The sequence below is a fragment of the Trematomus bernacchii genome, unplaced genomic scaffold (assembly GCF_902827165.1).
Source record: "Trematomus bernacchii unplaced genomic scaffold, fTreBer1.1, whole genome shotgun sequence".
Classification (NCBI taxonomy): Eukaryota; Metazoa; Chordata; class Actinopteri; order Perciformes; family Nototheniidae; genus Trematomus; species Trematomus bernacchii.
The window spans coordinates 8,159-24,793 of record NW_022988166.1 but is presented as its reverse complement, the minus strand read 5'-3'; the positions used below and the strand labels follow the sequence as shown (position 1 = coordinate 24,793).

The 16,635-nt window shown below is 42.2% G+C and overlaps 1 protein-coding gene across 1 annotated transcript; it reads right to left on the bottom strand.

Moving 5' to 3' along the window:
* Positions 1–752: 752 nt before the first annotated feature.
* LOC117475942 lies at positions 753–15,108 on the bottom strand. Its single transcript, XM_034122288.1, has 9 exons — positions 15,009–15,108; positions 9,145–9,516; positions 8,157–8,411; positions 6,772–6,871; positions 6,570–6,609; positions 6,404–6,498; positions 5,231–5,278; positions 2,333–2,445; positions 753–1,262 (listed from the first exon to the last, which is right to left on the bottom strand). The coding sequence occupies exons 1-8, from the start codon at positions 15,070–15,072 to the stop codon at positions 2,394–2,396; spliced, it is 1,026 nt and encodes a 341-aa protein (XP_033978179.1). The 5' UTR covers positions 15,073–15,108; the 3' UTR covers positions 753–1,262; positions 2,333–2,393.
* Positions 15,109–16,635: the final 1,527 nt, after the last annotated feature.

The following is a 16,635-nucleotide window of genomic DNA, read 5'->3' as shown; positions in this document are numbered from 1 at the left end:
TGTGTGTTGGAGGAGGGGCTCTGTGAGGAAGTGGCAGATTTGTTCCGGCTGTGTATTTTCAAATTCTAGCGATCTCAAGCTGGTTTCTCCAAAATTACCTACCCCACCTTTAACTTTGTCTGAAAGCAGAAGTCTGGGGAGAATAATTGCAAGACTCTTCAGTGCGCATTTCACTAATTGATTGAAAAATAAAAGCCAAATTCTGGAAAAAAGTGTAAATTTAAAAAAGAAGTAACATTTTGAAAAAAGTCAAATTTGAAAAGAAAGTCAAATTCTGAGAAAAAATGTCAAATTTGAGATGCATTGTGGGACATGTAGTTTATGGGCAAAGTGCTTCTGTAAAGCGGCATGTAACCGTGTAATAAACATATTATATTCTTTGTGAGCTCTTGAGGGGCCACAGGAAGTGAAGTCACGGGCCGGATTTGGCCCCCGGGCCTTGAGTTTGACCCCCCTGAGCCACTGTTTCAGATTCACTTCATTTGTCTCTCTCCAGGGAAAGGATTGGATTTCATCTTTCATTTCTTTACTAAAGAATACGTATAAATAACAAATATTCATATAAACATCAAAAAGTTCTATATAAATACATATATTAGAATAAGTATATTATAATATATACACTACAGTTGAACTAGCACAGTTAAGTTATTGTTATTATTGTGTTATTATTTTCTTTAAATGACTCTTGTATTATCTTTTGGGTTCCTGTTTGTCATCATTGGAAATTAAAACAGAAAATCTCAAATATATTATTTAAAATGTTACAAATCTTTATTTACATAAAACAACACACACATTAAAACACATTAAAAGCATATTACATGTAGAAGTAAACACTGAGAGGTAGACAAATGCAAAAGCAGGTCAATACATTCATAATACCTAAAAACAAAAGACAGAATAATAACTTTAAACTTTCTTTTTACACAATTCTGTAAAATTACATTACATCACTTGTTATCCAAAGCGACTTACATACTCAGTACTGTGGACAATCCACAGGAGCAGTTTGGGGTGAAGTGTCTCAGGGACACAACGACACCCTAACCCTGATTCGAAGTCAAGCAAATCCACTGAGCCACAGCCTCCCTGTGATTATAGAGTGGCGAAGTATATGACTTCGCCACTCTATTACTGTGTGAATGTATGAACTATGCATGTAATAAACTACAAGTCCCAGAGAGCATTGCTGTAGGAATCGTCCAATCAGAGAGCTCTTCGTTGTTTGCATAGAACAATATTTTTAAAACAGTTATTCATATAGAGAGGCGAAGTCACGCCCATCTACTTCCGCCCCATGGGACCTTATTTCGGAAAAATAATGCATTGAAGTCAATGGGGAGAGAAAACTTATCTTTCGATCCCGTTTGAATTGTGCCATGAATTACACATATGATGTTTGTCAATCTTAAAAAATAATTTCCATGTCAAAAAAGTCACAGTTTGTCGTAAAACTGTTGAAATATAAGACTATGAAAAATACGTAACTAGAAAGACTACAAATCCCAGAGTCGCGTAAGTGATGTCACAATTGTTTTCCTCCACTAAGATAAGATAACTTTAACAAGATGCCTGTGTGCTTAGTACCAGGTTGTTATCATACCAGCAATGGGTCTTGCTCGTTCTTTCGCTTCCCGTCTGATGAAAGGACCAGGAGTGTCTGGATCAAGCTAGCTAGTAGCTAGCACGTTAGTTAGCATTACAGCCGTGTCATTTTTATTAGCCTTAACATGAAGTAACATTAAGTAACCCAACATGTTAAACAGTAAGAGTAGTAGTCATATTTCGTGAACCCTTTGAATAGTACTGTCACCGGTGTGATCATTCTATAATACACAATTTAAGCCCGGGAGAGAAATGCTAACGCTAACGCTAGCGATCTTCTCTACTTCATGCTATCTGCACAAATGGTTGACATTAAACATTAAAACGACCGGGCAGTTCAGAGAGAATCAAAGGAAGGCAGGCAGGCAGCTTTGCATGACTTTCTTCAGGACGTGTTTCATTGTGGTGTTAGTGAAGGTAGCCAATCGGTTTGTTGACAGTAGTGACGGCCATCTTGGTGACGTGTGTTGTAATGTTGACCAGAGATGTAGTTCATTGAGCGTTTCACACAAACAAATGTGTTACTTCACAGTTTTACGACACATTTCTTTTTTTTTTACTTGCAAAATTATCTTTTAAATTGACAAACATCATATGTGTAATTCATGGCACAATTCAAACGGGATCGAAAGATAATCTTTCTCTCTCCATTGACTTCAATGCATAACTTTTCCGAAATAAGGTCCCATGGAGGTCCACCGGAAGGGGAGGGACTTCGCCACTCTATATAATGATGTCTATTCACATATTATGCTGTTTATTCACATATAATGGACTCAGTGGATTCAGCGTTTGCCTGCCACTGAGCTGTAGATGGTGGCGTCCTCCTCCTCCGCTCTATAAATAATGAATAAACAGAGAGTCATTAGATATCTTTAGCTTAGCGGTGGTGACGTGAAGTCATGTGACCGTGCTGTAGTTCCTTTATAGCCCAACATTAGCCTCCTTTAGCTTAGCGGTGGTGACGTAAAGTCATGTGACCGTGCTGTAGTTCCTTTATAGCCCAACATTAGCCACCTTTAGCTTAGCGGTGGTGACTTGAAGTCATGTGACCGTCCTGTAGTTCCTTTATAGCCCAACATTAGCCTCTTTTAGCTTAGCGGTGGTGACGTGAAGTCATGTGACCGTGCTGTAGTTCCTCTATAGCCCAACATTAGCCACCTTTAGCTTAGCTGTGGTGACGTGAAGTCATGTGACCGTGCTGTAGTTCCTTTATAGCCCAACATTAGCCACCTTTAGCTTAGCGGTGGTGACGTGAAGTCATGTGACCGTGCTGTAGTTCCTTTATAGCCCAACATTAGCCACCTTTAGCTTAGCGGTGGTGACGTGAAGTCATGTGACCGTGCTGTAGTTCCTTTATAACCCAACATTAGCCGCCTTTAGCTTAGCGGTGGTGAAGTCATGTGACCGTGCTGTAGTTCCTTTATAGCCCAACATTAGCCACCTTTAGCTTAGCAGTGGTGAAGTCATGTGACCGTGCTGTAGTTCCTTTATAGCCCAACATTAGCCCCCTTTAGCTTAGCGGTGGTGACGTGAAGTCATGTGACCGTGCTGTAGTTCCTCTATAGCCCAACATTAGCCCCCTTTAGCTTAGCGGTGGTGACGTGAAGTCATGTGACCGTGCTGTAGTTCCTTTATAGCCCAACATTAGCCACCTTTAGCTTAGCGGTGGTGACGTGAAGTCATGTGACCGTGCTGTAGTTCCTTTATAGCCCAACATTAGCCACCTTTAGCTTAGCGGTGGTGACGGGAAGTCATGTGACCGTGCTGTAGTTCCTTTATAGCCCAACATTAGCCACCTTTAGCTTAGCCGTGGTGACGTGAAGTCATGTGACCGTGCTGTAGTTCCTCTATAGCCCAACATTAGCCCCCTTTAGCTTAGCGGTGGTGACGTGAAGTCATGTGACCGTGCTGTAGTTCCTTTATAGCCCAACATTAGCCACCTTTAGCTTAGCGGTGGTGACGGGAAGTCATGTGACCGTGCTGTAGTTCCTTTATAGCCCAACATTAGCCACCTTTAGCTTAGCGGTGGTGACGTGAAGTCATGTGACCGTGCTGTAGTTCCTTTATAGCCCAACATTAGCCACCTTTAGCTTAGCGGTGGTGACGGGAAGTCATGTGACCGTGCTGTAGTTCCTTTATAGCCCAACATTAGCCACCTTTAGCTTAGCGGTGGTGACGTGAAGTCATGTGACCGTGCTGTAGTTCCTTTATAGCCCAACATTAGCCTCCTTTAGCTTAGCGGTGGTGACGTGAAGTCATGTGACCGTGCTGTAGTTCCTTTATAGCCCAACATTAGCCTCCTTTAGCTTAGCGGTGGTGACGTGAAGTCATGTGACCGTGCTGTAGTTCCTTTATAGCCCAACATTAGCCTCCTTTAGCTTAGCGGTGGTGACGTGAAGTCATGTGACCGTGCTGTAGTTCCTTTATAGCCCAACATTAGCCTCCTTTAGCTTAGCGGTGGTGACGTGAAGTCATGTGACCGTGCTGTAGTTCCTTTATAGCCCAACATTAGCCTCCTTTAGCTTAGCGGTTGTGACGTGAAGTCATGTGACCGTGCTGTAGTTCCTTTATAGCCCAACATTAGCCTCCTTTAGCTTAGCGGTGGTGACGTGAAGTCATGTGACCGTGCTGTAGTTCCTTTATAGCCCAACATTAGCCTCCTTTAGCTTAGCGGTGGTGACGTGAAGTCATGTGACCGTGCTGTAGTTCCTTTATAGCCCAACATTAGCCTCCTTTAGCTTAGCGGTGGTGACGTGAAGTCATGTGACCGTGCTGTAGTTCCTTTATAGCCCAACATTAGCCTCCTTAGCTTAGCGGTGGTGACGTGAAGTCATGTGACCGTGCTGTAGTTCCTTTATAGCCCAACATTAGCCTCCTTTAGCTTAGCGGTGGTGACGTGAAGTCATGTGACCGTGCTGTAGTTCCTTTATAGCCCAACATTAGCCTCCTTTAGCTTAGTGGTGGTGACGTGAAGTCATGTGACCGTGCTGTAGTTCCTTTATAGCCCAACATTAGCCTCCTTTAGCTTAGCGGTGGTGACGTGAAGTCATGTGACCGTGCTGTAGTTCCTTTATAGCCCAACATTAGCCTCCTTTAACCATGGCCACAAATCAAAGGAAAGTAAGTTTGGCTTTGTTCTTTTTTAACTCATGGTTCGTTTGGTCTGATCTGCTAATGCAGCATCCAGCAGAACTACAGTTGCTATGGTTACATGCTGTATGATATAACTTTCACAGTTAATGAAAACATCTGTTTAACGGTGTAATCTGTGATACAATGGTGTAAAAGGGCTTGCCAAACAGACACCTTTCACTATGGTTAGTAAGATATAAATAGTTAACAATTATACATTTCTGTCAATCAATTAATCAACACATCGTTTCAGCAGTACTTATATATACTGTTGGGTAGTTTATATATAACAAAATTTATTTTTTCTTGAATCTTCATACATTATGGGGACGTGAAGTCATGTGACCGTGCTGTAGTTCCTTTATAACCCAACATTAGCCACCTTTAGCTTATCACCTCCCAGTTATGCGCCACAAACAGCATGTGTAAATAAAGAATATTACTTATATACCAAGTGATTTTAAAACAGATATGAACTTTACGGTACCGGCTCTGGTTCTTCGGTCTGAACTGGACCACAGGAGGCCGGACGTCACTGCAGAGTAAATACAAGAATACGATAAAAAAAAAGAAAGATACAGTCTATTATTATTATTAGGGTGTAGCGAGCGACAACCCAGCAAAACACCCAAACACATCGGGAAGACGACGGGCGAAAGCACAGAAACACACATCACAACATGGGGCACACACATGCACACAAACACAATTAATTATTGATAGGATTATTATTAGGGTCTGAGACCAGAGGTCGGCGAAGACATTATTGATATCGATAGGATTATTATTAGGGTCTGAGACCAGAGGTCGGCGAAGACATTATTGATATCGATAGGATTATTATTTATTTTTAAAAATAAATGTGCCCTCTTTGAATGCATTTCTGACCCCCACAACACATATGTAAACTCACCATATTTTGCACGCGCGTCAGGACTGGTGAAAATTGCGCAAGCCACGCCCACTTCCCTTTTTAACGTAAACTCCCCCGTCTTTCACTTTCACGTAAACGAACGAAAATAACTCCAACTAACATGCTCATCAACATCACCAAACATCAGACTATCACTGCTGCCCTGAACAGCTCTACGTCAAATCTGATGTTACGTAATGTGGTGTTACCATGGCAACGCATCCCTCGCCATAAAACACGATGTCGCTGTAACTCCAATGGACACGGTTCGATCGCCCTCCAATCTTCACTTGTATATCACCGGTCCATGCCTCAACAGCTCTACGCCAAATCTGACATCTCACCGTATGCCATTTCCATGGAAACGCATCCCTCGCCAAATAACACAATGTTATCGTAACTCCTATGCAAATGGTCAAAACAGCACCAGACTTCAGATAAGGCTTAATGGTCCGGCCCTCAACATGTCTATGTGCCACTTGTGAGTTTTATCAATACAATTTTAATTATTGGTAGTATTCATTTTATTTTTATTATTTTATTTTATTATTATTATTATTATTATTATTATTATTATTATTATTATTATTATTATTATTATTATTATTATTATTATTATTATTATTATTATTATTATTATTATTATTATTATTATTATTATTATTATTATTATTATTATTATTATTGTTGTTGTTGTTGTTATTTGTATTTAATGTTTATTTGGAATCAGGTATGAACTGGACGTACCGGCTCTGGAACTGGACCGCAGCGTAGCTCACTTCCTCCTCAGCTGGAGGCAGGAAGTCGGCATGGTCCGGACGCTGACGGGACACACCCTTGGGCTGTAGAGGATCATATGTCACTACAGATCTGAAAACATTCATCAGATAATATCAATAATAATAAAACTCACCTGTTGTTCCTCCTCAACTGCTCCTGCTGCTGCACGCCTCCTGCAGATACCACAATAACATACAAGATTTAAAATATATAATAAAATGCAACAATAGAATAAAACAATAAAATGCAACTATATACGACATTCTAAAAGTTCAACAATAAATACAAATGCTAAAATATGAAAACAACAACGATAAACAGACGTTGTGAGGCACCTCCTGATGATGAAGAACAGCAGGAGGAAGACGGCCAGCAGGACTCCACAAACCACCGGGACGATGAGAAGCAGGAGACGTCCTCCATCTGTACTAACAACTACAGAGGAACAAGTTGGCCATTATCATGTTGTGTATTTACACAATATGATCTCTTAAAGGTCTCCTATCATGCAAAATGCACCTTTTTTCATCTTCATCCACAGACCCAGAGTCAGCTCCTTAGTAACAGCTGGAAGAGAGAGGGGGGGGGGGGCTACAAGGATCTGTTTGGGGTTTGGAGCAGGACACTTCAGAGACATGTCCTTAGTAACAGCTGGAAGAGAGAGGGGGGGGGGGCTACAAGGATCTGTTTGGGGTTTGGAGCATTTATATATCTGAGACCTGTAATATCTGCCTAGCATAATAGGAGACCTTTAACTGTAGTTAACCTCTCGCACGTTACATAGCGAACTACTAAAGCAAATGAAGTGTCCTGCTCCAAACCCCAAACAGATCCTTGTAGCCCCCCCCCCCCCCCCCTCTCTCTCTTCCAGCCTAGACATCAGAAAGTGACTTTTGCATGATAGGGGACCTTTAAGTTAAGCTGACTAATGAGATAATTTGAACCCTAACCCTGATCTCTCCCTAACCCTGATCTCTCCCTAACCCTGATCTCTCCCTAACCCTGATCTCTCCCTAACCCTGATCTCTCCCTAACCCTGATCTCTCCCTAACCCTGATCTCTCCCTAACCCTGATCTCTTCCTAACCCTGATCTCTCCCTAACCCTGATCTCTCCCTAACCCTGATCTCTCCCTAACCCTGATCTCTCCCTAACCCTGATCTCTCCCTAACCCTGATCTCTCCCTAACCCTGATCTCTCCCTAACCCTGATCTCTCCCTAACCCTGATCTCTCCCTAACCCTGATCTCTCCCTAACCCTGATCTCTCCCTAACCCTGATCTCTCCCTAACCCTGATCTCTCCCTAACCCTGATCTCTTCCTAACCCTGATCTCTCCCTAACCCTGATCTCTTCCTAACCCTGATCTCTCCCTAACCCTGATCTCTTCCTAACCCTGATCTCTTCCTAACCCTGATCTCTTCCTAACCCTGATCTCTTCCTAACCCTGATCTCTTCCTAACCCTGATCTCTCCCTAACCCTGATCTCTTCCCTAACCCTGATCTCTCCCTAACCCTGATCTCTCCCTAACCCTGATCTCTCCCTAACCCTGATCTCTCCCTAAGCCTTCCTGAGTACGACACCTTTAACGTGTACTAATGTAACGTACTCAACTTCCTTCATGTACGTAATGAAGCTGAATCACGTTGTTAACTTCCTCACTTCACTGAAGTCATGTGACAGACGCCCTGGTTTTACTGCAGACCTCCTCAGATAACAAACCTCCGTCTGCAGCCTCCACATGCAGTGCGAACGGCAGAGACTCTGTTCGGGGGTCGTTCTTCAAAGCACAGGTGTAGTTCCCAGAATCCTTTGCAGTCAGAGCGCTGAGCCTGAGGGCGGGGCCAGACTGAGGGAGGGCGTGGCCGTCTCTGGACCAGGTGACCTCCAGCTGGTGGAAAGTGCAGCGTGCAGAGCAGAGCAGAGAGACGGCACCGTCTGATTCACTGGAGTTCTTGATCTGCATTGGATCCCCATCTAAAGGACATTCAAGAGGTTCCATTGACTTGCATTCTCTAGACTTCATCCTTGCAGTTTGACCCTTGATTCTCCCGGGCTACTCTGTAATTCCTAAAGAAAGTTTATCATAGGTAGGCCAAAGGTAAAAAATGTCGTTTTGTGTTTTAATACATGAAAGTTGCACTGATATTCAAATGATGGATATTCCACAGACTGCTCATTCAGCATCATTTGTGTTCCTTGCATGATGTGGATGCAACCCGACATACAGTTATATCTGCTTTATTTCAGCGGTATGAAAAGTTAAGAGATTTAATATAAAAAAACTGATCAAAAACATGCAGAAAGAACTCATGTATAATTACTCTAATTGTTAAGAGTCTGTCCGGACACGAGACAAAAAGCGCTTGTTCCCACTATCTCATGCAGCATCTCTCAAAGGACCATACAAGTATTCCATAAGGACTGCTATTCCCCATAGCTCTAACTGAAGTCCTTCCATATACCTTTGTCCCTGAGAGACTCATTGTGAGTTCAGGGTGAAACCTCAAGGCCAAAGTACGTATGAGTTATTTTATAATATAAAGTCACATGAATGCACCGTGTACGTTAGTCTAAGACCTTGTTCAAGGGAAACATAAAACCATAAAGGGCATCTAAATAATCAGATATCTGAAAAGACATTTCAGGATTACAAATGGTAATATGATGTTATTTAATAAGTGTTGGCATAGCAACACGATGCTCTTACCACTGACTGTGACCTTCACTCCTGGTTGGCCAGTAAAACCTCCTTTGTGGGGATTAGGTTCCATTCTGAAGCGAAGAGTTGCATCGTCTTCCTCCTGTAAACCTGAGATCTGTAGAGAGCAGTTTCCCTCCTTGTCTCCCAAGTATCTGTAGCGAGGGTTGTTCTTCTGTTTAGCGCTGTCGTACACAGACGGAGTTGTAAGTTGACAAATTTCATGGTTCTGGCACCAGACGACTCTCCGGATCTCTATCAAAACACCCTTCACAGACTTCAGTGTTGAGAAGGTGCAAGGGAGGGTGACCTTTGACCCTTTCACGGCACAAACCGGACCTGGATAGTTCACACGTTGACCCAAAGCACCTGGAGACACACCTGGTTGCAGAACAAGTAAAACATACTTCAGTTTCTACAATCTCTCTGATAGTGAAGGCTTTGGAGATGTGTGATTTGATCTCATGTCAACAGGACGACAGCACCGGAGAAACAGACGAGTGTTTGGACCGAGAGCCGGTTGGGTTGTCGGCTAAACAGTGTGGTAGAAATACAAATGATGACCGGAGCTCACGATGTTTGTCGTATTATCATTCAGAGCCTCACAGTCCCATACCAGAAATAGTGATGCCCATAAATTAGATGATGACATCCTAAAATCAAGATGATGGCGACTGTTGGTAAAATCCTGAGCGTCCTCTTCCAACATGAGAGCAACATGATAACAAAGGTATCCCAACTGTAGCTGTGAACATGACAGGATGTATGATTACCTAGAAGAGCATCAGGACTGTTTGAGGCATATGATAGCTATGTGATTAACATGATGATTCAGCCTCTATGGAGATAGACATATGACAAGCATGATCATTTCTGACGTGGAGCTAATCTGAAGTAAACATTGAATACTGCTTTCTATTCCTCCATCTTGTGACTGTGTAACTCCCTCTCTTGGATATCAGCATGTGAAGGACACTGTTCAGGAACTAGTTGATGCTCTGTATGTGATGACTACTTCCATTCTGGAGAGGATCACAGATACATGGATCCTGAGATTGAAGCTCAAGCCGGAGACCAGGGATTATTAACATTTTGAAGATTTTGAGAAAAAGTCAGAATTTTGTGAAAAAGTCAGAATTTTTGAGAAAGTCGATTTTTTGAGATTTTCAGTAAAAAGCCAACATTTTGATAGAAGTCAGATTTTTGATATTTTGATAAAAAGTCAGAATTTTGATAAAGTCAGAATTTTGATAAAAAGTCAGAATTTTGATAAAAAGTCAGAATTTTGATAAAAAGTCAGATTTTTGATAAAAACTCAGAATTTTGATAAAAAGTCAGAATTTTGATATTTTGAGAAAAAGTCAGAATTTTTATATTTTGACAACCGGTATTCCTCCATCTTGTGAGTCTGTAACTCCCTCTCTTGGATATCAGCATGTGAAGGAACTAGTTGATGCTCTGTATGTGATGACTACTTCCATTCTGGAGAGGATCACAGATACATGGATCCTGATGTTGAAGCTCAAGCCGGGGACCAGGGAGAGTTTCTAACAAAGACCAAAACCCAATATGGTGTCGGCTGTATAGGGTGTGAAGTTTCTGTGAGGTCTTTCAGCACTGCTGTTGTGTTTCTAGGTCAGAACAAAGAACCTGAAGGATGTGTCTGTGTCCTGTGAGGTGACATACACTGTACATGCATGCAGGACCAAATACATATACATAAAAGGAAGTGTATTAACATAATGTTGAGCAGGCAGACACACAAAGGGAAGTGAGAGCGTGAAGGAAAGATACGTTTAGATGAAGAAGTTCTCTGGTTATTAACTGCAGTAACAATCAATCCTCACAGTAACAGTCCTTTACTCAGAATGTCTCTTCGGTTAAAGCTCAAGTATTTATACAATGAGGCCTACTTACAACATCACAAGTACTCAGTTACTCAACTGCCAAATACATGTGTCTGAATTCGACCGACAGAGGAGGCAAATATTAATTCTGATAAGATTTGAATTTCTGTCGTTGAATTTTCATTTGACCCAAAAAATAAAACAGATTTTAGTTTTTTTGATTTGATTTATTTGTTTTTTTAACCAGTTAAAGGGACAAGCTGAAAGCAGGTATCACTGAATGGGAGTACAGGGCACAGGCCCAAAGTATGCACTATGGGCCTGTGCCCTGTACTCCCATTCAGTGGACTACAACAAGACCAACAAGGACTACAACAAGACCAACAAGGACTACAACAAGACCAACAAGGACTACAACACAAGACCAAGAAGGACTACAACAAGACCAACAAGGACTACAACAAGACCAACAAGGACTACAACAAGACCAACAAGGACTACAACAAGACCAAGAAGGACTACAACAAGACCAAGAAGGACTACAACAAGACCAAGAAGGACTACAACAAGACCAACAAGGACTACAACAAGACCAACAAGGACTACAACAAGACCAAGAAGGACTACAACAAGACCAAGAAGGACTACAACAAGACCAAGAAGGACTACAACAAGACCAAGAAGGACTACAACAAGACCAACAAGGACTACAACAAGACCAACAAGGACTACAACAAGACCAACAAGGACTACAACAAGACCAAGAAGGACTACAACAAGACCAAGAAGGACTACAAGACCAAGAAGGACTACAACAAGACCAACAAGGACTACAACAAGACCAACAAGGACTACAACAAGACCAACAAGGACTACAACAAGACCAACAAGGACTACAACAAGACCAACAAGGACTACAACAAGACCAAGAAGGACTACAACAAGACCAACAAGGACTACAACAAGACCAAGAAGGACTAACAAGACCAACAAGGACTACAACAAGACCAACAAGGACTACAACAAGACCAACAAGGACTACAACAAGACCAACAAGGACTACAACAAGACCAACAAGGACTACAACAAGACCAACAAGGACTACAACAAGACCAAAGGACTACAACAAGACCAACGGACTACAACAAGACCAACAAGGACTACAACAAGACCAAACAAGGACTACAACAAGACCAACAAGGACTACAACAAGACCAACAAGGACTACAACAAGACCAACAAGGACTACAACAAGACCAACAAGGACTACAACAAGACCAACAAGGACTACAACAAGACCAACAAGGACTACAACAAGACCAACAAGGACTACAACAAGACCAAGAAGGACTACAACAAGACCAACAAGGACTACAACAAGACCAACAAGGACTACAACAAGACCAACAAGGACTACAACAAGACCAACAAGGACTACAACAAGACCAACAAGGACTACAACAAGACCAACAAGGACTACAACAAGACCAACAAGGACTACAACAAGACCAACAAGGACTACAACAAGACCAACAAGGACTACAACAAGACCAACAAGGACTACAACAAGACCAACAAGGACTACAACAAGACCAAAGGACTACAACAAGACCAACAAGGACTACAACAAGACCAACAAGGACTACAACAAGACCAACAAGGACTACAACAAGACCAACAAGGACTACAACAAGACCAACAAGGACTACAACAAGACCAACAAGGACTACAACAAGACCAACAAGGACTACAACAAGACCAAGAAGGACTACAACAAGACCAACAAGGACTACAACAAGACCAACAAGGACTACAACAAGACCAACAAGGACTACAACAAGACCAAAGGACTACAACAAGACCAACAAGGACTACAACAAGACCAAGAAGGACTACAACAAGACCAACAAGGACTACAACAAGACCAACAAGGACTACAACAAGACCAAAGGACTACAACAAGACCACACAAGGACTACAACAAGACCAACAAGGACTACAACAAGACCAAGAAGGACTACAACAAGACACAAGGACTACAACAAGACCAACAAGAAACTACAACAAGACCAACAAGGACTACAACAAGACCAACAAGGACTACAACAAGACCAACAAGAACTACAACAAGACCAACAAGGACTACAACAAGACCAACAAGGACTACAACAAGACCAACAGGACTACAACAAGACCAACAAGGACTACAACAAGACCAACAAGGACTATAACAAGACCAACAAGAACTACAACAAGACCAACAAGGACTACAACAAGACCAAGAAGGACTACAACAAGACCAACAAGGACTACAACAAGACCAACAAGTACTACAACAAGACCAAGAAGGACTACAACAAGACCAACAAGGACTACAACAAGACCAAGAAGGACTACAACAAGACCAAGAAGGACTACAACAAGACCAACAAGGACTACAACAAGACCAACAAGGACTACAACAAGACCAACAAGGACTACAACAAGACCAACAAGGACTACAACAAGACCAAGAAGGACTACAACAAGACCAACAAGGACTACAACAAGACCAAGAAGGACTACAACAAGACCAACAAGGACTACAACAAGACCAACAAGGACTACAACAAGACCAACAAGGACTACAACAAGACCAAGAAGGACTACAACAAGACCAAGAAGGACTACAACAAGACCAACAAGGACTACAACAAGACCAACAAGGACTACAACAAGACCAAGAAGGACTACAACAAGACCAAAAGGACTACAACAAGACCAACAAGGACTACACAAGACCAACAAGGACTACAACAAGACCAACAAGGACTACAACAAGACCAACAAGGACTACAACAAGACCAACAAGGACTACAACAAGACCAACAAGGACTACAACAAGACCAACAAGAACTACAACAAGACCAAGAAGGACTACAACAAGACCAACAAGACTACAACAAGACCAACAAGGACTACAACAAGACCAACAAGAACTACAACAAGACCAACAAGGACTACAACAAGACCAACAAGGACTACAACAAGACCAACAAGGACTACAACAAGACCAACAAGGACTACAACAAGACCAAGAAGGACTACAACAAGACCAACAAGAACTACAACAAGACCAACAAGGACTACAACAAGACCAAGAAGGACTACAACAAGACCAACAAGGACTACAACAAGACCAAGAAGGACTACAACAAGACCAACAAGGACTACAACAAGACCAAGAGGACTACAACAAGACCAACAAGGACTACAAATACATCTGAAAAACTGCAAACAGACCCACAATGAGTTGCAACTGAAACGAGCACAAAGAGACTCCGGCCTCTGCTGCTCTGCAGGGGTTCTTCATGTCTGTGTGCAGGTCTGACCCCCCCCCCCCCTGCATGACAGAGATCAGTGGTTCTTCATGTCTGTGTGCAGGTCTGACCCCCCCCCCCCCCTGCATGACAGAGATCAGTGGTTCTTCATGTCTGTGTGCAGGTCTGACCCCCCCCCCCTGCATGACAGAGATCAGTGGTTCTTCATGTCTGTGTGCAGGTCTGACCCCCCCCCCCCCCCTGCATGACAGAGATCAGTGGTTCTTCATGTCTGTGTGCAGGTCTGATCAAAAACATGCAGAAAGAACTCATGTATAATTACTCTAATTGTTAAGAGTCTGTCCGGACACGAGACAAAAAGCGCTTGTTCCCACTATCTCATGCAGCATCTCTCAAAGGACCATACAAGTATTCCATAAGGACTGCTATTCCCCATAGCTCTAACTGAAGTCCTTCCATATACCTTTGTCCCTGAGAGACTCATTGTGAGTTCAGGGTGAAACCTCAAGGCCAAAGTACGTATGAGTTATTTTATAATATAAAGTCACATGAATGCACCGTGTACGTTAGTCTAAGACCTTGTTCAAGGGAAACATAAACCATAAAGGGCATCTAAATAATCAGATATCTGAAAAGACATTTCAGGATTACAATGGTAATATGATGTTATTTAATAAGTGTTGGCATAGCAACACGATGCTCTTACCACTGACTGTGACCTTCACTCCTGGTTGGCCAGTAAAACCTCCTTTGTGGGGATTAGGTTCCATTCTGAAGCGAAGAGTTGCATCGTCTTCCTCCTGTAAACCTGAGATCTGTAGAAGAGCAGTTTCCCTCCTTGTCTCCCAAGTATCTGTAGCGAGGGTTGTTCTTTCTGTTTAGCGCTGTCGTACACAGACGGAGTTGTAAGTTGACAAATTTCATGGTTCTGGCACCAGACGACTCTCCGGATCTCTATCAAAACACCCTTCACAGACTTCAGTGTTGAGAAGGTGCAAGGGAGGGTGACCTTTGACCCTTTCACGGCACAAACCGGACCTGGATAGTTCACACGTTCACCCAAAGCACCTGGAAGACACACCTGGTTGCAGAACAAGGTAAAACATACTTCAGTTTCTACAATCTCTCTGATAGTGAAGGCTTTGGAGATGTGTGATTTGATCTCATGTCAACAGGACGACAGCACCGGAGAAACAGACGAGGTGTTTGGACCGAGAGCCGGTTGGGTTGTCGGCTAAACAGTGTGTAGAACTACAAATGATGACCGGAGCTCACGATGTTTGTCGTATTATCATTCAGAGCCTCACAGTCCCATACCAGAAATAGTGATGCCCATAAATTAGATGATGACATCCTAAAATCAAGATGATGGCGACTGTTGGTAAAATCCTGAGCGTCCTCTTCCAACATGAGAGCAACATGATAACAAAGGTATCCCAACTGTAGCTGTGAACATGACAGGATGTCTGATTACCTAGAAGAGCATCAGGACTGTTTGAGGCATATGATAGCTATGTGATTAACATGATGATTCAGCCTCTATGGAGATAGACATATGACAAGCATGCTCATTTCTGACGTGGAGCTAATCTGAGTAAACATTGAATACTGCTTTCTATTCCTCCATCTTGTGACTGTGTAACTCCCTCTCTTGGATATCAGCATGTGAAGGACACTGTTCAGGAACTAGTTGATGCTCTGTATGTGATGACTCCTTCCATTCTGGAGAGGATCACAGATACATGGATCCTGAGATTGAAGCTCAAGCCGGAGACCAGGGATTATTAACATTTTGAAGATTTTGAGAAAAAGTCAGAATTTTGTGAAAAAGTCAGAATTTTTGAGAAAGTCGATTTTTTTGAGATTTTCAGTAAAAAGCCAACATTTTGATAGAAGTCAGATTTTTGATATTTTGATAAAAAGTCAGAATTTTGATTAAAGTCCAGAATTTTGATAAAAAGTCAGAATTTTGATAAAAAGTCAGATTTTTGATATAAAAACTCAGAATTTTGATAAAAAGTCAGAATTTTGATATTTTGAGAAAAAGTCAGAATTGTTATATTTTGACAACCGGTATCTTCCTCCATCTTGTGAGTCTGTAACTCCCTCTCTTGGATATCAGCATGTGAAGGAACTAGTTGATGCTCTGTATGTGATGACTACTTCCATTCTGGAGAGGATCACAGATACATGGATCCTGATGTTGAAGCTCAAGCCGGGGGACCAGGGAGAGTTCTAACAAAGACCAAAACCCAATATGGTGTCGGCTGTATAGGGTGTGAAGTTGTCTGTGAGGTCTTTTCAGCACTGCTGTTGTGTTTCTAGGTCAGAAC